Source organism: Triticum aestivum, chromosome 3B (assembly GCF_018294505.1).
Source record: "Triticum aestivum cultivar Chinese Spring chromosome 3B, IWGSC CS RefSeq v2.1, whole genome shotgun sequence".
NCBI classification, from domain to species: Eukaryota; Viridiplantae; Streptophyta; class Magnoliopsida; order Poales; family Poaceae; genus Triticum; species Triticum aestivum.
The window spans coordinates 567,453,104-567,476,516 of record NC_057801.1 but is presented as its reverse complement, the minus strand read 5'-3'; the positions used below and the strand labels follow the sequence as shown (position 1 = coordinate 567,476,516).

General features: G+C 44.0%; 2 protein-coding genes across 6 annotated transcripts; one reads left to right on the top strand and one right to left on the bottom strand.

Moving 5' to 3' along the window:
- The first annotated feature begins 1,484 nt into the window (after nucleotides 1-1,484).
- On the top strand, nucleotides 1,485-6,021 carry LOC123070954 (myosin-binding protein 1). Of its 3 annotated transcripts, none has more exons than XM_044494375.1 (6): nucleotides 1,485-1,799; nucleotides 2,550-3,615; nucleotides 3,706-3,873; nucleotides 3,976-4,113; nucleotides 4,202-4,366; nucleotides 4,439-6,021. In XM_044494375.1, exons 2-6 carry the CDS (start codon nucleotides 2,637-2,639, stop codon nucleotides 5,623-5,625), a joined length of 2,637 nt encoding a protein of 878 aa, XP_044350310.1. In that variant the 5' UTR covers nucleotides 1,485-1,799; nucleotides 2,550-2,636; the 3' UTR covers nucleotides 5,626-6,021. The 3 variants fall into 3 exon arrangements, with proteins under 3 accessions (XP_044350310.1, XP_044350311.1, XP_044350309.1); XM_044494376.1 differs by having other exon boundaries at nucleotides 1,486-1,799; nucleotides 3,973-4,113; nucleotides 4,466-6,021; XM_044494374.1 differs by having other exon boundaries at nucleotides 1,488-1,799; nucleotides 3,973-4,113.
- A 169-nt stretch (nucleotides 6,022-6,190) lies between these two features.
- Nucleotides 6,191-16,369, bottom strand: LOC123070953 (TNF receptor-associated factor homolog 1b). Of its 3 annotated transcripts, none has more exons than XM_044494371.1 (13): nucleotides 16,222-16,369; nucleotides 14,902-15,099; nucleotides 14,661-14,772; nucleotides 13,706-13,794; nucleotides 13,553-13,621; nucleotides 13,352-13,481; nucleotides 12,740-12,898; nucleotides 12,279-12,642; nucleotides 11,495-11,601; nucleotides 10,873-11,023; nucleotides 9,626-10,038; nucleotides 9,355-9,547; nucleotides 6,191-8,126 (listed from the first exon to the last, which is right to left on the bottom strand). In XM_044494371.1, the coding sequence occupies exons 1-13, from the start codon at nucleotides 16,352-16,354 to the stop codon at nucleotides 6,384-6,386; spliced, it is 3,861 nt and encodes a 1,286-aa protein (XP_044350306.1). In that variant the 5' UTR covers nucleotides 16,355-16,369; the 3' UTR covers nucleotides 6,191-6,383. The 3 variants fall into 3 exon arrangements, with proteins under 3 accessions (XP_044350306.1, XP_044350307.1, XP_044350308.1); XM_044494372.1 differs by lacking the exon at nucleotides 16,222-16,369 and adding an exon at nucleotides 15,504-15,706; XM_044494373.1 differs by lacking the exon at nucleotides 16,222-16,369 and adding an exon at nucleotides 15,336-15,507.
- Nucleotides 16,370-23,413: the final 7,044 nt, after the last annotated feature.

The window sequence follows — 23,413 nt, the reverse complement described above, 5'->3', positions numbered from 1 at the left end:
GCTCTGGCAGTCGCTCCGTCTCTGACCTCGACATCGACGAGGAGCTGGCCCTCCGCATTGCCCCCGAGAGATCCAAGGTGGACACGGGAGGAGGGCAGTTCCGGAACTGCCTCCTCGCCTCTCCCCCGCCAGCACTGGCTCCTCCACGGCCCGCGCGCAAACCCGGTTGTGATCTTTTGGTGAACGGATTGTGCATTTGTATGTCCGTTTCTATGTCCGGCTATGATCTATGTAGTTTTTATCAATGTTGCATGTTTAGTATGGATATATGATCGGATATGAGATATGTGGATCTGGACGAGAAATATGAGGACTAAACGGTCAGTACCCGCGGACGCGCCCGGAGGCGGTTGAGGGCCTGAATTTGCCTAGTCCGACTGAAAATGCTCTAAGCAGATATAAAATTTTGTTCAAAAACTCCAGTAAATACTACATGTTTCTAGTAGTATTCTTGGAAGGTTGACAAATGGACTAGGAAATTATGGCTATTTAGCTAAGCAGATCCAAAATTTTGTTCAAAAATTAATATATTTAAAAATCAGAATTTTTTCATTAAATACTACATGTTTCCGGTAGTAATCTGAGAAAATATCAACATTTGGAGAAAGGAATTACGAGACGGAGTTTATTTTCTTCAAACGAACATTTTGTTTTTTTTACGTTAACTTTGAGCCGACCCTCCATTTTCGTCCGGGATTCGCCACTGGGTAGCGTATAATAATGGACCGTGAAAGTATTTGTACAGATTAAATATTAAGAAATTTCATCCATTTTTCAGCCAATTTCCATGAAAACATACGTTTAGATCACGAAGCAAATCGATCGCTCTGTAGATGTTTCTTAGATGCACGCGCCTGGCCTGCGAATTTCATTCTTCTCTAGCTTTGATAGCTTGAAGACCGGGCCAAACTCCCCGAGGCGTGAAGAGTCAGACTCCCAATTAATACCGCCATCATCCTTTCCAGTCCACCATTATTGATATGATTCCTCCGTTCACATCAAGACGTCATTCTCCGCGGAGCAGCCTAAGAGGATGCTTAGATACGTTTTAGTCTCATGACTAAAAGTAATGGGACTAAAATTTGCTAGCCTCATCCATGCTTGGATCCAAATACTAAAAGACTAAAATCAAGTTATTAAACATTTATTATCCTCCAAACCCTCCAATCCAGAACTCGCATGTGTTAAAGGAGAGGAATTAAATGAGGAGAGAGAGGACTAATACATATTTTAGTAGGTTTTCTGTGACTAAAAAATTTTAGCCTCAAGACTAGTCCTAACCTTTCTTTACTGAGGGGTGCTTGAAACTTTAGCCTCTAAAATAGACTTTTTTTAGTCAGACTAAAAATAGTCTCCTGCATCCAAGCACCCTCTGAACAACCCCCGTTAGCGCTAATCTACTCAGCAGCAGTCAGCAGCAGTGACCACTAAACCAACTAAAACCAAGAGACAGAAGAGCTCAACCACCGCACGCCTTTCGGCTGGGCAGCCCTCGTCTGACCGCGCCGCGTCGCTGTCCGGCTTTCCCCCTTTCGGTACGCCGCCCCGTCGTGGCCTCGCCACCGGCCACCGCCCACTTGCCCCCGCTTTCGGTTTTGGCTCGTTTCGGCGGTGGGGAGAATATATCTCCCTGCCACCTTTCCGCCTCATCATTTTGCTCCTCCTCCTGATGCTGCTCTGCTTAGCCTTAAGCCAGCCGCCCGCCCGCCACCCCCTTCCTTTTTGGCTCTGCTCCGGCCATCGTCGCAGATCGGGATCTCTCACGGCGTGCTGATTATCGGCTTGGATCGACAGGCGAGGTTCTAATTCTATCTCTGCTCCTCCTGTGATTTCCTTCTGTGGCTGACCCGTGATTTGAGCTTAGTTTGCTTCCTGGGACTGTGCCTTGCAAGGAAGCAACTCTTGCTTACCGTGTTGTTCCTTTTATTCTTAGTTTTAAGCTCGTGGCTTATTTGCTTTGATTCTGTACGCATCCTAGATTCCTGGTAGTTATTTTCTATTGGGGATTTGGGAGCTGAGACGGTAGGATTTCACCCACAGCTTTGAGGAAAAGTTGGTATCACTGTTAGAATCCCATTATGCCAAGTGGATTTCGTTGCCGGAGTATGGTGTGTTATTGCCGGAGTTTAGTTGCTCAGCTCTCAGCAAGTTTCAGCTCACTACAAGGATCATCTGTCCTGCGTAATTTATTCTTGGTCTAGTGTATCTGCGATTGCCAATTAGCCACTGTAGTTGCCTAGTGGGTGCCCGACACTTGCTGCTATCAATTGCTTTTCCAACCTGGCATTCGGTCTCTCCCTCCAGCTAAGACTGGCTTTATACTTCACCAATCCTGCCTATATCGCTGCAATGACACTACCATCATTATTTTCCCGTTCATCTTCTCAATGATAAGGCAAAGGCTTTATCGTACCGAATTCTGATGTCTCTAGGTTACAGGTTACAGCTTCAATGAAGTCTTGTTACTTTTATCACCAAGCGGAATAACTGTAACACTGAAGTAAATTCCCACTTTGCTGATTACTAACCTTTGCTTTGACTTCTTGTAGCGATCCTGCTTCAACACCAACCACCTCTGACCATCTAAACAGCGTGTTGGACCAACTGTCGTGAAGATTCGAGTATACTGTTGGACAATGGGAACAAGGATGACAGTCCTGCGGCGATTGCCCGTCGCACTGTCCTCGGCATTGCTCGAGTGGATCTTGATGCTTCTGCTATTCATCGACGCAGTTTACTCCTTCCACATCACCAGATTTGCCCGTCTCTGCAAACTACCGGTACCTTGTCCGTTCTGCTCGAGGCTAGATCATGTCCTCGGTAACGAGGAACCGTGCTTCTACAGGGAATTGATCTGCAAAACTCACAAGTCAGAGCTCTCATCTTTGGCCTTCTGCCGCCTCCACCAGAAACTTGTGGGCGCGGAAAGTATGTGTGATGGATGCAGCAGTAGCTCACTTGCTCCAAAAGTGACACCAAACAACAATGACAACACAGGTGAGCCCACCGTGGATGTCAATGTACTCAACGGTACTCAGGGGGGTGATGGTGTGTTACATTCTCCTCTTACTAGAATTTGTTCATGTTGTGCACAACATTTTGAACAACGGAGTGTATCGCTGTTTTCTCAGAAGAGTGGAGAGCTCCAATATGCCAAGTCACCAAAGATTTGCACGGATTATCCTGTATCATGGCAACTGGACGAATCAATTGAAACCAAAGACATTTACCACCAGAGTGATCATACATATCATGAGAGATACAGTGCTCTACAGATGACATCTGACTCCGAGGTTGAGGTTCCTTGTGCTGATGATGGCAGAGATTCTCACCCTCATGAAGCCTATGATATGGAAAATAGAGACTTTCAAGAAGATGCAGTTTTTGAGATACCAGGTGTTCCATCCCCTGCGGTGGCCAAGCCATCTGAAATGAATGTTCAGGAAGAACAAAAAGTGACTGACTCCGGTGATGCATGTTCGGCAGATCATGTTCGGAATTATGACCCTGACAGTGTGATTAGTGGGAGCCAAATGGAAGCAGAGGACATCTCGTCCAGAAGACGAGCATCACAGCATGGCCCTCTAATTGCCATTGAAGAGTTATCTTTAGAAGGTAAATCATATTTCCCAACCTGGATAACTTCCACTATTTCCACTTTTTTTTATGTTGACAGATCCTATAATTGCATGGATAATTGTGCAGATGCCACTGTTCCCCAAATTCCAGTTGCATCAGTTGATGAGTTACCTAAGATTATTTGTGAAACTGAATCATGTCAGAGGACGAATGACAGCAGCATCGATCCATATACATCTCAATTCACAATACTCGAACAACACTATGCTGTTGCAGCGGATAAAAATATAAAAGGTATGGTATCCTGATAATAATTCATAACCAAATGAAGGACATTTTGTTTCTATTCATCGAACCACCATGACACAACAAATAATTGTTAATATGATCCAGAAGAAGCTCAGGGGACAGAAATCACTGCGATATCAAGTGACGTATTTCACCAGAGAAGCACATTGGCTAATAATCCAGTTACAAGTGAACCAGTACCCAAGGACTATCATTATGTTGCTTCAGAAGATACATATCCGAAAGGTTTCTTAGTTTTGTCTCTCTTTCTCCACTGTAGCATCCACGTATCTATATTAACTGAATCTCGGGATTCATTTCTACTCTCTTTCAGATAATTTCAGGGATGTCCCCGTTTCACAGGTTAGTGCCGATTCAGAAACTCTTGCTGAAGTTGAAGATAATCCTAAAAAAGCTGAATGGACTGGTGATACCGGAATAGATGGACTGACATCACATGATCCTTCCAGTTCAACTTCCAAAGATTTGTTAGCAAAAGGTTTGTTCGTTTGTACCTTCCATCCAGCACAGTATTTTAAATGTGGTCCTTATATTTAACCATTTTGATCAGATGCTAAAGAGACTCATATTCCACCAGTTGCTGTCAGATCAAATGGTGAGGTATCTCAGGGTCTTGATGCCATTGAGGAACATCCCCAGACAATTGAAACGGTTGGTGAAAGGAGACCATCTCTTAGCACTCAGATCAGCATGAACGAGGCCTACAATCTCGCCATTGGCATGAGGAGTGGTTTCCCATCCCCAACCTTGACCGATGTGATTCTTGGAAAGGGCTCTTCAGCTAGTGTAAATGGAGAACTGAGGCTACTGCTATCACAGCTTTCAGCTTCCAGGGGGCTCGAGGCAACTTGGCTTGACCCAGGCCCTAGCCCACGAGCGTATGGGCGTGGTGATGATTTGATACTGCAGAACATAACAAGAAGGATCTCGCTCGAGAGAAATGTTTCTGGTCTGGAATCGCTGGACGGAAGCATTGTTAGCGAGATGGAAGGTGAGAGCACCATCGACCGGCTGAGACGACAGATTGATCTAGACCGGAGGTCGATACACCTCCTCTGCAGGGAGCTGGAAGAAGAGAGGAACGCCGCGGCGATCGCTGCAAACCAAGCACTGGCCATGATCACCAGGCTGCAGGATGAGAAGGCTGCAATGCAGATGGAAGCCTCTCATTACCAGAGGATGATGGAGGAGCAAGCAGAGTACGATGGCGAAGCGCTTGCTGAAGCTAACGAGCTGCTTGCTCAGAGAGAACATCAAATACAGGAATTGGAAGCCGAGCTTCAAAAGTGCAGGACACAACCTGGAGGTGGAGGGCCAATAAAGGAACAAGATGATCAGCTCCCCTTTGAAGAACAAAATAGCACTGCAGCTTTGCTTGAAGATGAGAGGGCATACATATCAGAAAGTTTGAGGAAGCTGGAGAAGAAGCTTCACTTGTACTCCAACAACGATACTTCTACAGATTTATCAAATTCAGATGCTACAGAGGAGACACAAGAGTCCATTCTCTTGGCTAAGGAAGGTCAATCTTCTAGAATGGATGGGGAAGCTGACCTATCCACATTCCAAGAGGAAATCTCGAGCTTGAATAAAAGATTGAAGACTCTAGAAGGAGACCGGGATTTCCTCGAGCACAGCATAAACTCCCTTAAGAATGGAAAAGAAGGCGCGCAATTCATAAGGGAAATTGCCTGCAACCTCAGAGAACTCCGAGCTATTGCCATTGAGAGCAAATAGCATTGTGGATTTTAGCTCTTCACACAAAACCTCTTCGTGCATCAGATTCCCACCCAACTTGTACATTGTATATTTTTGTGCTCCAAAAGAAAAGAAATAGTTTTTAGGTTGCTACATCTAGGAACTTTGTTTTTGGCTATTGAGGGAGATTTTACACAAAAGAACTTGGCAAGTATACTGGCATGTGTTTCTTTTCTTTTCTTTGTGAGACGAGTCAGTTTGTCTTGGATATGGACATAGTAGTGGGTAACAACATACCAAGTGGCCTACTGATTTTGTTATAAACAAGTGATCAGTACTTGGTACTGAACAGGAAGTGTGTGTGTGTGTGTGTGTGTGTGTGTGTGTAACCTGGTTGAGACTTGTGACTTCTATAGTATCTACAATTCTGTCTAAGTTCCATGATCCTGGCATCCTACCAAAGATGTGCAGGTGCTGCAAAATCACATCACTTATTACCTTGGTTCCTAACAGCTCTCTGTCGGCGACAAAACCCCATGTTCGATTCGTTAGCTGCAGTCATATAACAGTAAGACAGAACAAAGCAAAACAGAGAATAAGGGAAGAAACATATAAGCACTCTAACAATCAGTTAATAGACTAAACTGCAACACTTTACATAATGTATCCTTTTTTCTTCTCTCCTTTTGGAATGAGAAGGAGAATGAGAAGTTACGGTTGAGCAGACCTTGGACCTGCACCATGTTCGGTTACAACTTACAAGCAGATTCATTATGGAAATTGGTGTAAAACAAGCATCACCATTGACCGTTGGCACGGCGATACATGTATTCCTCATTCGTTCTCCCACTTGCATAATTGGTGTAGTCCCCCATCTGCTGCGAAAACCCGTTAACTCCAGGATTCACCATTGGATTAGGATAGCTATACAGCCAAGGCTTGGATGAAAAGGAGTCGGCCATTCCATTGGAATAAGCACCCAATGTGGAAAATTGCCCCTCTCCCAGCCTGTGTAGAGCATTCAGCCTGTCATAGTAATGGCCGTTCAAGTTCAACTGGCCAGAACTACTTGACGAAGTCATGTCAGCCTCTGTGAAGTTGCCTCCCGGAGAAAATGGCAAGCCGAATGGATGGTATTCATGGATAGGAGGCTCTGCCATGCTCACATTGCTTTGTTCCTCCTCAAGTAAGTCATTGATGATGCCAAGATGCGGGAATTCCTCCCCCACTGAACCCTGCAGCTGGTGTGAGTCAAAATTTGTAGGAATCTCATTCTGGAACTGCCTATGTTGAATTCCCCCAAATCTGCCTTGTTCTTCTGTTCCACTGTTGCTTGCTTGCTGATAAGAATTGTCACTCCATGGGAGTATGCGCGCATCACCATTGGTCATCTGTTGGTATGTAGTATCATCCCTCAGCATGTGTTCTTTAGCATCACTGATACCTTTCCATGGGTGCCAGCTATCAAGGGTATCCAAATTGCCCTGCCCAGACATGAATCCTTGATTACCGGGTAACTGGCCATTCCTTCCAACAGGAGGCAACATGGCAGATGTTCCCAATGCATATGCTGATAGTGGCTGCGAAATCGCATTGCTTTGGCCTGGAGAGGTTACCTTATCAGAACTTGACAAGGTAGTATCAAGACTACCCTTACCGATGATGGCATTTCGGTAGGACTGCGGTACGTAACTTGGCACAGGAGCAGAGGGCTCGTTGCTGGATCGTCTAGATGCAGTCAACGAACGTGACTGTGATGGGGGAACTTGAGCTCCGGGTATGGGTGGCAAAGTTGACCTTGGTGCCTGGAACAGAGGAGCACTTGAAGGCCTTGATACTGCAGTAGAAGTTCGCGGAACAGAAGTGCCAACAATCTTTTTGGGAACTGCACTTTTTCGAGCTTCTGAATAAGACACCGAAGGCAACTGTCGTGGTGCTGCATTAGGTGGCGCGACCTTATTAACCTGAGGTGCAGGTGATTTTGACAGAGCTGGAATAGCTTTAGCAACTTTTTCAACCTGTGGTGTAGGTGACTTCAGGGGAACTGGAGCAGCTTTAGTAACCTTATTAGACTGTGCAGATGGTTTTGGGGGGGCTGGAATACCTTTTGCGGCCTTAGCAACCCATGGTGTAGACGATTGGGGGGGAACTGGAATAGCTTTGTTTGCTAGCGACAAGGTTGAAGGAAGTGTAGCAGCTTTATCAACTGGCAGCGATCTTGGGGTGACTGAAGTAGCTCTATCTATTTTCAGATTCAAAGCTGGTTTGACCTTACTTGGAGCAACAGCAGGTCCAGATTTTGTGCTTACGGTGGTTTTGGGCGTTGCTGGAATGGCTCCGTTAGCACCATTGGTGATTACAGGTTGAGAATGAGGTGGTGCATACATACTTGCATCAGGACTAGTCACGGAAGGTTGCTCTGGTCTGTTCACAACATTAGGAGTCTTATCCAAAGAACTGGATGAGGATGATGAGGACACTGCCTCAGCTGCTGCTTTCTTTTCCAAATGTCCCTCTAGTTTCCTGCCCTCATTTTCCTTCTGAAACATGCATAAATGGAAACAGGCTTATCAACCTTTTGCAGTACAAAAACAAAGTAAAGAAACAACTCATTGAAGTGTTACATAGGAACCAATGGTTAAATATATTGGAATTTTACTATGAAATGACTAGAAAGATCTCAAACAAAATTCTGACTCAAGAAGTGAATCCCAATAAGTACTCCCTCAAAAAGGACTGCAAAATTAGATGACTTGTGTTTTGAAATCGTTTACATTTACCCACATGCAGAACTTCCACTAAATGTAAATAGTATGAAAAAGGACAAAGTTTGTTGAGCAAATTAGTTGTCTTATAAGAGATTTTGGATTTTTATTTGGTGACATGAACTAACATGCAAACTGGCTATTTTTTATTCAAAGATTTTGCCCACAGTTCATGCGATCATTCGTATAAAGAAAAGAGGAGAAATTCCAAGAGTAATACAAGCCTAGCTAAAACATATCCATGATCTTTACTGTATCTTATAAATGGGAACTGGTGTCATGCTGTTCGTCACGCCTTCGACCTCCCAGTTACTAAAAATCTCAAACAAAATATAATAAATTAACTAACTAAAATACAATTTAGCACCCAAAGAAACTAACTCAACCAACTCCCAGAAAATCTCTAAAAAATGGAGATGACAGGGAGCACAAACGCAGAGCATGACACTAAGCCAAAAATAATTTTTTAATGTGATCATTATTAATTTTGTTAATCGTAGCAAAGCACAGGCTTAGCTATATAGGAGTACTAGGAATAGCTGTCTGGTGAATGTTACTGCAATTTAATTGTGTAACCATTCAAACTCCGATACAATACTTATAGCAAAACATGTTGCCAATTTTTACAAAATCATACCGTGCAAACATTAAGCTACTATCAATAGCCTCCAGATTAAAAAAAAAAAAACTACTCCCTGCGTTCCTAAATATAAGACCTTTTAGAGATTCCAATATGGACTACATACGGAGCAAAATGAGTGAATCTACACTCTAAAATATGTCTATATACATCCGTATGTAGTCCATATTGAAATCTCTAAAGGGGCTTGTATTTAGAAACGGAGGGAGTACGAACTAATGATAAGCCATATGTTTAGTACAAAACTAAGGATAATTATCAAATGATTAAGATGACCATTTGCACAACTAGGATTAGTCAATGACTACTAAAAAACTGGTAAGAAAGTAATGCCCAATACTGCTTAATGAAAACTATTCTGACCTCATGTAGGCGTTGCCCAAGCTTCCGAAGCCTATCTTTTAAGGTGGTTAGAACAGTCTCCTGGTCAGGCTTTGGTGCTGGTCCACAGCCAGATGTATTGCGGTCTGAACCACCAGTAGTGCTAGAGGGGAGATCATCCTCATCTTTGGGAACGTTCTTGCTGCTTATGACCCTCGTCCGTGGAGTTTTCCCTCTGTACATAGATTCAATTAAAGACGCTGCGAATGCCATGCTAAGAGAAGCGATAAAACTTGAGATAGTGCTAACCAACCTATGAAGTGATTTCTGACTAGAACTGTCTAGCAAGTTATTTTTTTTGCCTTGCATAATGTTCATAGTAGCAGATTCTGATAAACACGGCAGTGGCTTGTGCTCCACGGTAGAGTTCTTCCCAGTATGCACATTTTTCATCTCAACACCAACATCATTCACCCCATTCACAGGTTGTGAAATTTTGTCACCTGCATCAGTTTGACATACCTCAGCTGACCCATCTAAATTGTCTGAGATGTCTGAAGCACCTTCTTCGGAGGTATCAACTTTCATGGCTACTTGTCCTGCCTGCTTAGAATCCTCACTATCATGAATTGTGCTTTCATCTTGATCCTTCTCTGCAAAATTTGAATCAGATTTTTCCTCTCTATCCTTGTCTTTAACCTTCCGATTGTTCTTTTTTTGTTTGGCCTGGAAAAGGTAATTCAAGATTATGCAAGTGAAAAATCCAACTAAGTAAAGAGATGAGGCAAAATCCAACTAATTCTTATCCTAGTAACGTATTCACAAGAACAGCTTCTGCAGCTTGAATGTCTCAACAAAATCTGGAAGTAAATTCAGAAGAAAATAAGACTAGCATGAAATGATCAATTAAACAAAATAAAGAGTTACTAGTCAAACTGGACCATGCATGTTTAGGCTCAACAGAGAAGTTTAACATTTGTCAATTATGCATAAATTGATGCCAGAATTTCAGGTGTGTGCTTAGAACAGGCATGTGGTCATTAGCTCACAATGACGATTCAACGATTTATGCTTTTTACAAGGAAAATAGTAAAATGCCATACGGAAGCAGCAAATTTCAACTTAGAAATAGGGGCAACTTGTTTTTGTTTCATATTCCAGCCCGTAAATCTTGTTAATTTGGATCAGTCCCAGCACGAAACACTACTGGCCGCTCGTTCGTAACAGGGGAGAAGAGATGCGAGCTCAACCAAAGCTTGGAACTCTTAACTGGAAAATAACCATAACAGCAAGCCAACCAAAAACAAAACGATACAATATAGTGAAAAACAAGAATAATCATTCGAAGAATCCAACAGTAAATTTGCTTTCAATATGTCAAGTGGTTGGGCATTCTTCCCGTTCAAACTTGTTCAAGTAAACTAAAACCAAAGAAAAGCTGTCGTTATCTCACCCTGCTACCTGCTATGGGCCATTCAATGTAAGTTTTTTTTTTGAAGCAGTGTCAATGCAAGGAATTAAAAAGAGGGGATGTGTGCTGAACAACAGTAAGAGTGTGACCTGTTTTTTCTTTGCACGCTTCTCCTTTTCAGTGGTATTGTTGCGCTTCCCCTTCATCTCACTTTCAAGGAGCCCAGCTTCTTCCTCTTCACGAATAAGCTCTTCTTGCCTCTTCAAAGAGACAGCTTCTTGATAAGCGACCTCAATCCCACTAACACAAAAACAAAACAGAAGTGATGCAAAGCACACAACGTTATCTAGTGCAAATATCAAAGATATGAGACTACATCCTTATATTTCTAAGCAGAACTAAAGGACAGGCTCAAATTTGCTGTAAAAAATAATTTATTCAGTTTTCCTAAGATTTTAGAGGTATATCTCAATGCAAAATAGCAGCAAAAATTTCATGATTACTCAGCAATGATATGACTTACAGGTACAGTTTCAATGCTAAACAGCAGGAAATCATTGAACAATTTAATAGTTACTCAGCAACGTAAAAACTTTAATGCAGGGACCACATAAATCATCGAGTTGATCAAGGACTGCACACATGATGGTACTAACAAATCACACATAGGAAGACATAGCAAAGGCAATAAATTGTTGTCCAAAGTAATGATATCGACCAAGTAACCTAATCAGGCGGAGGTTACAAGATGGAAATAGATAAACCTTTTACCTAAATATATGAGACAGAACAAATGTTTCAAGTATCTTCTGACCAAACTCAGTTAGGCGCTTTTCTTCATGCTCAATTGAAACTTTAACTTCGCCAGAATTACCAGCCTACAAAGATGATAACAATGAAAAATTAGCAGCATGACAATAATTATACTGCAGAAAATAAAAGTACCGCTTGCAACCACCAAACATAATATAACTAATTAGCACACTAATGAGTCTAGAAACAAATAGGAATATACTGGGGTAGTCTTTAGAAATGCATTCATTCGGATAAACCAGGTTGGGCGGCTTAATAATATAACCAGATAATTGCACTTAGGTACTGTCTACCAATATCAAGTGTGGTGCATTTTCCACTGATTGCAGCATAAGCTTATCTGGCCAGCTAAACCAAATGACCATATAAGAACAATTGGAATCGATATAGCTCATCTAAAAATTCTGCGGCCTGTTTCAACCAAGAACCTCCATTGCAAATGGAAGATTCAAGAAAATAAACTCCGGATGGGGACGGGAAACTTCATTATGCAAAAGGATGTCTGAAAATTAACAAAAACAATCATGTTGACTGGGGAACAAGGGAAGAATCACAGCATAGGATATAGCAGACAAATTCTGAGCTAAAAGAAGCTAATTCCATGTCATTGCGGCCAAATAATAGAAATACCAAGGATAGGAAAACGGCGTCATAGGAGAATTCATAGTTGGAGGTATAGGGGGGGCCTAAATTACCGTAAAAACCTAAAAATTGCACTAATAAATCAATACACCAATACTACCTTAGTGCGGCTCTGGGAACATTTGTCATCCTTTGGAGATAGAGGTTGACAAGGCAAGGGTTCTAAAGCTGCCCTCTCAAGCAAAGCTAGGACATCACCAGCTAAAGCAAATGTGTCCATGTCAACATGGACCATAGGCGCAGATAACTCCTCCAAGTCCATTAATTTTCCTCTACCTTTCTTTCCCCTGCACTGGTGCTCAAGTGCCTTCAGCCCCGTATGCAGGGAGTCCATAACTAGTGTTGAAGTGACTTCTTTCTCTACGAAGAAATGCTTCACAATTATTTTCAATATGACGTCACTCTTCTCTCTGGACATGCGATATCTTGTGCTTGTGTCAATTGCAAGCCAGAAAGCACAAAAACTGCAACACCAAGGAAGAATGCATTGCAATTAAAGTTACAAATATTTAACTATTCACAAGATGACAACATATAAAATTCTAGAAGTAACTGACTAACCCGGACCATCTCATTTTGTCCTCAATGAGATTGCTAAGTTTACTTCTGTGTTCTTCAACAAAGCGACGGTAAATTTGCTCTATATTTGTCATATAGACACGGAGTAATTCTCGTCGATAAGGACGCTCAAGGCAACGAAATGGGCGGTCCACTTTCTCCCTCCATTTGATAAAAAAGACAGAGGAAAGGAGTTACATAATGTTTTGCGATCAATTAATGCTGAGAAAATTAGAGACAATGGCTAGAGTACGATTCTCAGTATATCCAAATGGCCGACCACATAATAGTAGGCATATATTAAACAATACAAAGTGACTTGACAGACTGAACATAAGAAGTAACTCTGGATACTACAATCAGAAACAGTCCAACAAGGTTTCTACATGCATGCATGAGCAATATGCAACTACAACCTCTAACAGGACCAGGATAAAATTAGGGCATACAAGATCACAACATAACATTAAAAGTTTAATTATCTAGAAGAGCATCAAATGCTAACAAAAACAATTAAACTCAAGTGTGCAGTGTGAACAATCAAATTAAAGACTTTCAGTACTGCCAAAGTAGGAAAAACTGTTCGAAGCATCAATCCTGAAAATTCAATACTACCTAATAACTTGAACTTGGGCTATGATTTCGAGAACATCATTAACAAGAAAACCATCTTGGATCTTTGACAACTCCATGAACTTCTTCCATCCCCAATCATGCTCCTTCTTCCAGAATTTGTGCAAGGTGTCTGCAAAATTACTTAGTTAACCCCTAATTGGTTATTAGCTCCATGGAGAAAAAACCACCATCAATCTTTACCAGAATATTTAACTTTCTTAGGGTCGAGATTGCCAACAGCTATGGTGAACTGTGCAAACTGGCTCCATCCTGAAAGTATCAAGCCAGTGACTGAAAAATAAGTTTGGGGACAAAATATTACTTAGGCGACATGGTAAAACAATAACACCAAACCTGGAAGGAGTTTGTCATGATCAGCAACACATAGAAACAATGACAAGTGATTGGAGACATCACACCCTTGAGGGTAAACTAGAATGTACCTACAAAAAATAAAGATCGCATACTAAGGTATCAACATATGATAATGATATAGCATGCCATAAGGGAATAAAGCTGGTTTAAAACTTTGCATCACTAACTGGCTAAAGGGTCTTGCGAGTATGAAAATTACAAGAATAGAGAAGAAAAAAATTTGGAGTGCAAAAATTGTCTACTACTCCCTCCATTCCATAATACTTGTCATGGTTTTAGTTCAATGCTGGGAAGAGGTGAAACACAACGAAAAACACTTTTAAAATAGCTGCACTGGAAGGTAGTATGTTATACATCAATCAGTGTCATGCCTAATGCTAGCAAAGATGTACCACAACCATAAGAAATTTAACAAACAGAAACCATTGAGATACACAAAGCTTTTCAACACAACAGAGAGATTCAAGCTATAGATCAACCTTCTTTGTATCAGACATCAACAGTAATTACAAGCTTTAACTATACACAGCTGGTTCCTTACAGATACTCAAAGCTTTCTTTTCAGGACTCAGTGAACAATTAAGCATGTGTACAATCAAAATGAAGATTCTAGCACCATGCTCAATATAATAATGACTAGCCCACTAACAACGAGGGAACTAGAGTTTAAACACCATTATGAAAGATTTGACAGGCAACAGGCTCTTAGTTACAGCACTGTCAAGAAAAAAACATGAGCCAGAAAGCACTGTATACTAGCAATCAACAATATTCAAGTTAAGAAAGTCCAATGATACTTGTGAATCCATGATAGGACATAAAAAGGAATAATAAACCAGACACATTTCAATCTTGGTTCATCATCAGACCCAAAAAGAAGTGGGGAAGAGAAATATAATAACACCATTATTTTAATTAACCATTAGGAACCTACCACTTAAAACCACCAGCTTCAAATGGTTCACTTTTCATTTCTCTCTTCTTCTCCTTTGAGAAGTTCTGAATTCTCCAAGTATGTCGCCCGAATAAATTTGAAGGACAGGGCCCTGAGATAATAACATCAGCTAAATGAAAACGTAGCCACAGTTACCACTGAAAAAATTACTACCACAAATGCCTACCTATCTTATACAATAATGAAAAAGCATATGAGGCTAAGAAAGTCTATTGCTCACCAGGATCATCATCTTCGCCATCAGTGTCCCAGAAGGGAGGGGACGTCGACGGGCTCCCATTGTCGACCTGGTCACAGGACCGCCATTCAGACATGGAATCACCGGACACACTCTGATCATCATCCCCCAACGCATCACCTAACATGGCTCCAGACTTCAAGGATTTGACAAAGAGGTCGAGCTTCAGCTTCGCTACAACTGTGCAACAAAACAATAGAATTATGAATTCAGGCTGAACCCAACACCAATAGTACCTCAAAACGAAAAACTCTAACAAACGTGTACTGAACCATCAAGGCTCCTGGTAAAGCCAGATTAACCCGGTTCAGGGGCACTCTGCCACCGAATTTTACTGACAGATAGACAGGTCGTATCTAAAAGCAGATGGAAAAAACCTAGCACGCCTTCCCATCAGCCAAGGAGAATTCACTCACGACTCGTAATCCGCAATCGCCGACCAAACAGGTCGGAACCTAACCCTCGAACCCTAACCCCCAGTCCCCACGGGCATCCGCCGCAAGCGTTGCAACTGCGCGCCGGCGACCGGTGGGCGGTGGGGGGGCGCCGATCCGGTGGACTCCAGGGGCGGCCTAGGCCTTTACCTGCGTCAGCTGGCCACAACGGCGAGCCGAGAAAGTGTTGTGGCGGCGGCGGCGGTGGCGGCGGCGCGACGAAATGGGCAGACAGGAGACAGGGAGGGGGAGAAAGAAAGTGACGAGAATATTTGGATTGGGGAATTTATATATATCGGCGACGAGGGATGAGGCGTGCGATGTGTCCCGTTCTTCCTCACACTCACAGAGGTCCGGTACGAATTTCCAGAGCGGAGGAGGGAAAAAAAAAGATCCGGCTTGCCTGCTCCTTCTCCATGCTCCCATCCGTGCTCCCACTTCATCCTACGTCTGTTTTTTTTTCTTTTCTTTTTCTAATCTAATCATCCCCCTGATTTTAAGGGGGTGGGGCCGGGCCTTATTTTATTCCAATCAAATTAAGCCACGTACGCGGGAGCACGGATGGGCACACGCGAGGGGAGCAGGCAAGTCTCGTCCGGAAAAAAAGGGCCAGGTACTCTTTTTCTGACCCGAGATGCGGCGCGCCCGTGCGGCGGACCACGGATTGTTGGGCAATTTTGGGGACCGACCAGAGGCGGAGGCCAGAAAGCCGGAGGGGGCAAATTGGACTTTCAGATCACATCCAAGGGGGCTTTGAGCCATGCGCCGGGAAAGCCCATCCCAAACTTTCCACAAACGCTTCAACAAATTACCAAACTTTGATCTACATCTGCCGACCAAAACTTACTGGATTCCGATTAGATTGTACCTTTTTTGTCCTTCCTCCCCCAGTGAGAATTGTCGCAGCAACAAGGGCAAGAAGAACTTGAAGTTGACTGCGCGACGCGCCTCAATGGTACGCGGCGGACGCCAGTGCCGCGTGGTCCAGGGGCCCCGGCCATGGAGTCGCCTAGATCCGCCGACGATGTTGGTCGTAGGCCTAGCGGCGGATCTTGTTTTTGTTACGGTCGGCGGTGTGGTTCTGGATCGCTTGGTTTGGACGGGGCGAGACCTAAGCGGCGGCGGCGGCGGAAGAGGATTGTAATGGCGATTAGGAGTGGAGAAGGCGTCAGGAGAGCTAATGACGACGGAGGGGACAAATCGAAAGGGAAAGAATCACGAGGGCGGGGCACACATCCCAACCGACGCCGTATATATAGGCATCGATGCGATGTTTTTTGGGAAGATATTTATTTTCGAATGAAGATATTGTTTATTAATTTGCCTTATGATTGCGTTATTAGAAACGCGGATATACATATTGAGAATAAATATCGTGAAGTATCAACCGATACTTTTGTGACTTCTTTCAAGGACGAGGGGATATCAGTAGAATTGAAACCCGATAACAGTGAGACATGTGAGTAACAGTGGGTCATGCCAATATGACCAAACAATTAGATGTGTAACAGTGAGTAAGGATACTTTGTCAGAGGAGAATGCCGTGCGAATGTGCCACGGACCGAGTCACAAGTGCATAGGGACTCCAGAGCCTTGTGTCACGTCGCACCCGAGTAGGCACTCGAAGGGGGGGTGACATGTCCACGATTTGACTGTTATGGGAGATGTGTTCCATGTAACGGCGGGATCCTAGTAGCCCCGAACATAACTACCAAACTACATGCATATGTGTCACACGCCAATTCGGTACCGTGCAATAAGTATGTGAGTTCTTTACGACTAATGTGAGTTCTTTACGACTTGAGATGTGGTGCAAACTTCGCCGGTGCATCCAAACCCCGTGATATGATATGCTCTATCACACATAAGCCTCCTTATATCTTCCTCAAAACAGCCACCATACCTACCTATTATAACATCTCCATAGTCATTCTGAAATATATTGTCATGCAACTTTCACTGTTTCGTTTTTATGACACACATCATCATTGTCACATTGCTTTGCATGATCATATAGCTGACATAGTATTTGTGGCTTAGCCACCATTCATCATTTTTTATACATGTTACGCTAGATCATTGCACATTCTGGTACACCGGCAGAGGCATTCATATGAAATCATATTTTGTTCTAGTGTTGAGTTGTAATTTTGAGTTGTAAGTAAATAGAAGTGTGATGATCATCATATTCATTATTGGAGCATTGTCCCATGTAAGGAAATAAAAGAAGAGGCCAAAAAGAGCCCAACAAAAAAAGAGAAAAAGAGAGAGAAAAAGGGAGAAGGGGCATTTACTATACTTTTCACACTTGTGCTTCAAGTAGCACCATGTTTTTCATATAGAGAATCTCCAATGATTTCATTTTTTATATAACTAGTGGGAATTTTTTATTATAGAACTTGGGTTGTATATTTCAATGATGGACTTCCTCAAATGCCCGAGCTCTTCATGAGTGAGCAAGTTGGATGCACACCCACTTAGTTTTCTTTTTGAGCTTTCATAACTTGCATTGACATCAATTGATGGGCATCTCCATAGCCAACCCTACTCCTTGCATTGACATCTCCGAGCTCTTAGTGCATCCGTTGCATGTCAATCCCTACTCCTTGCATTGACATCAATTGATGGGCATCTCCATAGCCCGTTGATTAGCCTCGTCAATGTGAGACTTCCTTTTTTGTCTTCTCCATATTATCTCTACCATCATACTCTATACCACCCATAGTGCTATATCCATGGCTTGCGCCCATGTATTGCGCGAGGGTTGAAAATGTTGAAGCGCGTTAAAAAGTATGAACCAATTGCTTGGCTAACACCGGGATAGTGCATGATTTATATTTTGTTAAGAAGATGGAGCATAACAAGTCTATATGATTTTGTAGGGATAATGTTTTTTAGCAATCATATTTTGAAAGGCATGATTGTTTATTGGTATGCCTTATTATTATTCTTTTTATGTCACATTATAGACTATTGCTTTGAATCATTCAGATCTTAATATTCATGCCACAAAAGAGAGATTACATGATGAACATGTTAGGTAGCATTCCACATCAAAAACATTTGCCTACCCGAGGACGAGCAGGAATTAAGCTTGGGAATGATTGATACGTCTCCAACGTATCTATAATTTTTTATTGTTCCATGCTATTATAGTATCAATCTTGGATGTTTTATATGCAATTATACATCATTTTTTGGGACTAACCTATTAACTTAGTGTCAAGTGCCAGTTGTTGTTTTTTGCGTGTGTTAGGTTTTCCAGGAAATTAGTACCAAACAAAGTACAAATGCCACGAAACTTTTTGACGATTTTTTTTCTGGACATAAGAGACACTAGAAACTTCGGGATGAAGTTAGAAGATGATGACCCACAAGTATAGGGGATCTATCATAGTCCTTCTGATAAGTAAGAGTGTCAAACCCAACAAGGAGCAGAAGGAATTTTTAGCAAGGTATTCTTTGCAAACACTGAAATTATCGGTAACAGATAGTTGTGTGATAAGATATATCGTAACGAGTAACAAGTAACAAAAGTAACTAAGGTGCAGCAAGGTGGCCCGATCCTTTTTGTAGCAAAGGACAAGCTTGAACGAACTCTTATATAAAGCAAAGCACTCCCGAGGACACATGGAAATTACTGTCGAGCTAGTTTTCATCATGCTCATATGATTCGCGTTCGTTACTTTGATAATTTGATATGTGGGTGGACCGGTGTTTGGGTGTTGCCCTTCCTTGGACAAGCCTCCCACTTATGATTAACTCCTCTCACAAGCATCCGCAACTACGAAAGAAGAATTAAGATAAATCTAACCATAACATGAAATATATGGATCTAAATCAGCCCCTTACGAAGCAATGCATAAACTAGGGTTTAAGCTTTTGTCACTCTAGCAACCCATCATCTACTTATTACTTCCCAATGCTCTCCCCTAGGCCCAAATCATGGTGAAGTGTCATGTAGTTGACGTTCACATAACACCACTAGAGGAGAGACAACAATATCTCATCAAAATATCGAACGAATACCAATTTCACATGATTACTTATAACAAGACTTCTCCCATGTCCTCGGGAACAAACATAACTACTCACAAAGTATATTCATGTTCATAATTAGATGAGTATTTAATAGCATTAAGGATCTGAACATATGATCTTCCACCGAATAAACCAACTAGCATCAACTACAAGGAGTAATCAACACTACTAGCAACCCACGGGTACTAATCTGAGGTTTTGAGACAAAGATCGGATACAAGAGATGAACTAGGGTTTGAGAGGAAATGGTGCTGGTGAAGATGTTGATGGAGATTGACCCCCTCTCGATGAGAGGATCGTTGGTGATGACGATGGTTTCGATTTCCACCTCCAGGAGGGAAGTTTCCCTGGTAGAACAGCTCCGCCGGAGTCCTAGATTGGTTCTGCCCAAGTTCCGCCTCAAGACGGCGGCGCTTTGTCCCGAAAGCTTCCTTCTGATTTTTTTCAGGTCAAAACACACCATATAGCAGAAGATGGGCACCGGAGGCCTACCAGGGGGCCCATAAGGTAGGGGGTGCGCCCAGGGGGTAGGGCTCCCCCCCCCACCCTTGTGGATGGCTAGTGTCCCCCCTCTGGTGCTTTCTTCGCCCAATATTTTTTATATATTCCAAAATAATTTCCCGTGAAGTTTTAGGACTTTTGGAGTTATGCAGAATAGGTCTCTAATATTTGCTCCTTTTCCAGTCCAGAATTCCAGCTGCCAGCATTCTCCCTCTTCATGTAAACCTTGTAAAATAAGAGAGAAAAGGCATAAGTATTTTAATATAATGTGTAATAACAGCCCATAATGCAATAAATATCAATATGAAAGCATGATTGTGACGCCCCCAATTCAATCGTACACTAATCATGCACGCAATGTGTACGATCAAGATCAAGGACTCACGGGAAGATATCACAACACAACTCTAAAACATAAATAAGTCATACAAGCATCATAATACAAGCCAGGGGCCTCGAGGGCTCGAATACAAGTGCTCGATCATAGACGAGTCAGTGGAAGCAACAATATCCGAGTACAGACATAAGTTAAACAAGTTTGCCTTAAGAAGGCTAGCACAAACTGGGATACAGATCGAAAGAGGCGCAGGCCTCCTGCCTGGGATCCTCCTAACTACTCCTGGTCGTCGTCAGCGGGCTGCACGTAGTAGTAGGCACCTCCGGTGTAGTAGGGATCGTCGTCGACGGTGGCGTCTGGCTCCTGGACTCCAGCATCTGGTTGCGACAACCAGAAAGAAAGAAAAGGGGGAAAAAGGGGGGAGAAAGCAACCGTGAGTACTCATCCAAAGTACTCGCAAGCAAGGAACTACACTACATATGCATGGGTATATGTGTAAGGAGGCCATATCGGTGGACTGAACTGCAGAATGCCAGAATAAAAGGGGGATAGCTAGTCCTATCGAAGACTACGCTTCTGGCAGCCTCCGTCTCGCAGCACGTAGAAGAGAGTAGATTGAAGTCCTCCAAGTAGCATCTCCAAGTAGCATCTCCAAGTAGCATCTCCAGTAGCATCGCATAGCATAATCCTACCCGGCGATCCCCTCCTCATATCCCTGAGGGAGAGCGACCACTGGTTATATCTAGCACTTGGAAGGGTGTGTTTTATTAAGTATCCGGTTCTAGTTGTCATAAGGTCAAGGTACAACTCCAAGTCGTCCTGTTACCAAAGATCACGACTATTCGAATAGATTAACTTCCCTGCAGGGGTGCACCACATAACCCAACACGCTCGATCCCATTTGGCCGGACACACTTTCCTGGGTCATGCCCGGCCTCGGAAGATCAACACGTCGTAGCCCCACCTAGGCACAACAGAGAGGTCAGCACGCCGGTCTAAACCTAAGCGCACAGGGGTCTGGGCCCATCGCCCTTAGCACACCTGCACGTTGCGTACGCGGCCGGTGAGCAGACCTAGCAACCTTCATTACAAAGGAAGTTGCGTTAACGCAGTCCAACCCGGCGCGCGCCGCTCAGTCGCTGACGTCACGAAGTGCTTCGGCTGATACCACGACGTCGGGATACCCATAACTACTCCCGCGTAGATGGTTAGTGCGTATAGGCTCGTAGCCAACTCAGATCAAATACCAAGATCTCGTTAAGCGTGTTAAATATCCGCGAACGCCGAATAGGGCCAGCCCACCTGTCTCCTAGGTGGTCTCAACCTGCCCTGTCGCTCCGCCACAAAGATCCACACAGAGGGCCGTCGGGACAAAGGTCCTTTCAGCCCCCAATCCGTGAATCACTCGCGGGTACTCTTCGAGCTGACCCGACTTTAGTCACCATCTGTATAGTATGTAAGTATGTATAATATATACCCGTGATCACCTCCCGAGTGATCACGGCCCTATAGTATAGCAAGGCAGACTGACAAGAATGTAGGGCCAAAGGTGATAAACTAGCATCCTATACTAAGCATTTAGGATTGCGGGTAAGGTATCAATGACTGTAGTAGCAATGACAGGCTATGCATCAGAATAGGATTAACGGAAAGCAGTAACATGCTACACTACTCTAATGCAAGCAGTATAGAGTAGAATAGGCGATATCTGGTGATCAAGGGGGGGCTTGCCTGGTTGCTCTAGCAAGAAGGAGGGGTCGTCAACTCCGTAGTCGAACTGGGCAGCAGCAGCGTCGGTCTCGTAGTCTACCGGAGAGAAGAGGGGGAAGAAACAATGAATACAATGCAAACAAATGCATATCGATGCATGACATGACAAGTAACGATGCTAGGTGTGCCCAATCGCGATAGTAGGTGATACCGACGAAGGGGGGAAACATCCGGGAAAGTATTCCCGGTGTTTCGCGTTTTCGGACAGATGAACCGGAGGGGGAAAGTTACGTGTTTGGTATGTTAGAGGTGTGTGGTGGACGAACGGGCTGCGTATCCGGGTTCGTCTCGTCGTTCTGAGCAACTTTCATGTAGAAAGTATTTTCATCCGAGTTACGGATTAGAAGATATGATTTTCTAAAGATTTAACTCATTTTCAGGAATTTAATTAATTATTTAAATCCAACATTATCCAGAATAGTAAATGATGACGTCAGCATGACATCAGAGTGATGTCAGCATGTCAACTGGTCGGTTGACCAGTCAAACCAGACGAATGGGTCCAGTGGGACCCACATGTCATTGACAGGGTACTAACAGAGTTTTTTAAAACTAACTAAATAGGCTAATTAGTGGGTGGGGCCCGGTAGTCAGTGAGAGATTAGGTTTTAATTAATTTATTTAATTAATTAGCCAATTATCTATTTATTTTATTTGTTTATGGCATGGGCCCCGCATGCCAGTGCCACTGGGCTGCCCCGTCAGCACGTTGACTGGGTCAGTCCAGTCAACGGGGCCCCCATGGCCCACTGGCAGTGACCCAGGGGTGGGGGCCTGCCTAGCCACGTCGGCGGACGGCGCCGGAACGTCGCCGGCGAGGCAAACTGCGGCGGCGCGGCTCGGGAGGTGGCCGGAAACCACCTACAGGGCACCGTTCATCGAGTTTTCGGGCGCGTTCGAGAGCTACGGCTGCGCCGCGTCCAGCGGTGGTGATCGTGGCGGCAGGGATGACCGGAATTGAGCGCGGCGAGCTCATTGGCGGACGGCCGGAGTCGGGCGCGGGAGGAAACGGCGTGGCACCGTGTTTGCGAAAGAAAGGGGAGGCCAGGCGAGTTATACGCGAGGCGGCGAACACAACGGGCGCTGGCCCGTGACCATTTGGTCACCGGAGGCACTCCGGCGACGAGCGCAGGCGGCAGCGCGTTCGGGCGCCCAACGGGGACGGCGTTAGGAGGCACGGGAGAGAGCGTGCGCTGGCGCGTTGGGCTCCTAGGAACCCCAGGGGTACAGCGGTGGGCTCGGGCGAGCGTGACGGCGGCGGTGGCCACGGCGGCGAGGTACACCGCGGCGACCAGAGTCTCGGCACGGCGACGGGCTAGTTAGAGCATGAGCTAGGGGAGCTAGAGGGCAAAGGGGGGGAGGCAGCTCACCTAGCGGCACGCACGGTGGCACTTGGTGGCTTAGTAGCAGC

Bases quoted from the DNA above. Each gene is read 5' to 3' on its own strand.
- LOC123070954 (XM_044494374.1), top strand. From the start codon at position 2,637: ATGGGAACAAGGATGACAGTCCTGCGGCGATTGCCCGTCGCACTGTCC. The intron at 3,874-3,972 runs GTATGGTATCCT...AATATGATCCAG, and splicing joins AGCGGATAAAAATATAAAAG to AAGAAGCTCAGGGGACAGAA. The intron at 4,367-4,438 runs GTTTGTTCGTTT...CATTTTGATCAG, and splicing joins CAAAGATTTGTTAGCAAAAG to ATGCTAAAGAGACTCATATT.
- LOC123070953 (XM_044494371.1), bottom strand. From the start codon at position 16,354: ATGGCCGGGGCCCCTGGACCACGCGGCACTGGCGTCCGCCGCGTACCA. The intron at 13,795-14,660 runs GTAGGTTCCTAA...TATTTTTTGTAG, and splicing joins GAAGCTGGTGGTTTTAAGTG to GTACATTCTAGTTTACCCTC. The intron at 10,039-10,872 runs GTCACACTCTTA...TACCTTTTCCAG, and splicing joins AGCGTGCAAAGAAAAAACAG to GCCAAACAAAAAAAGAACAA.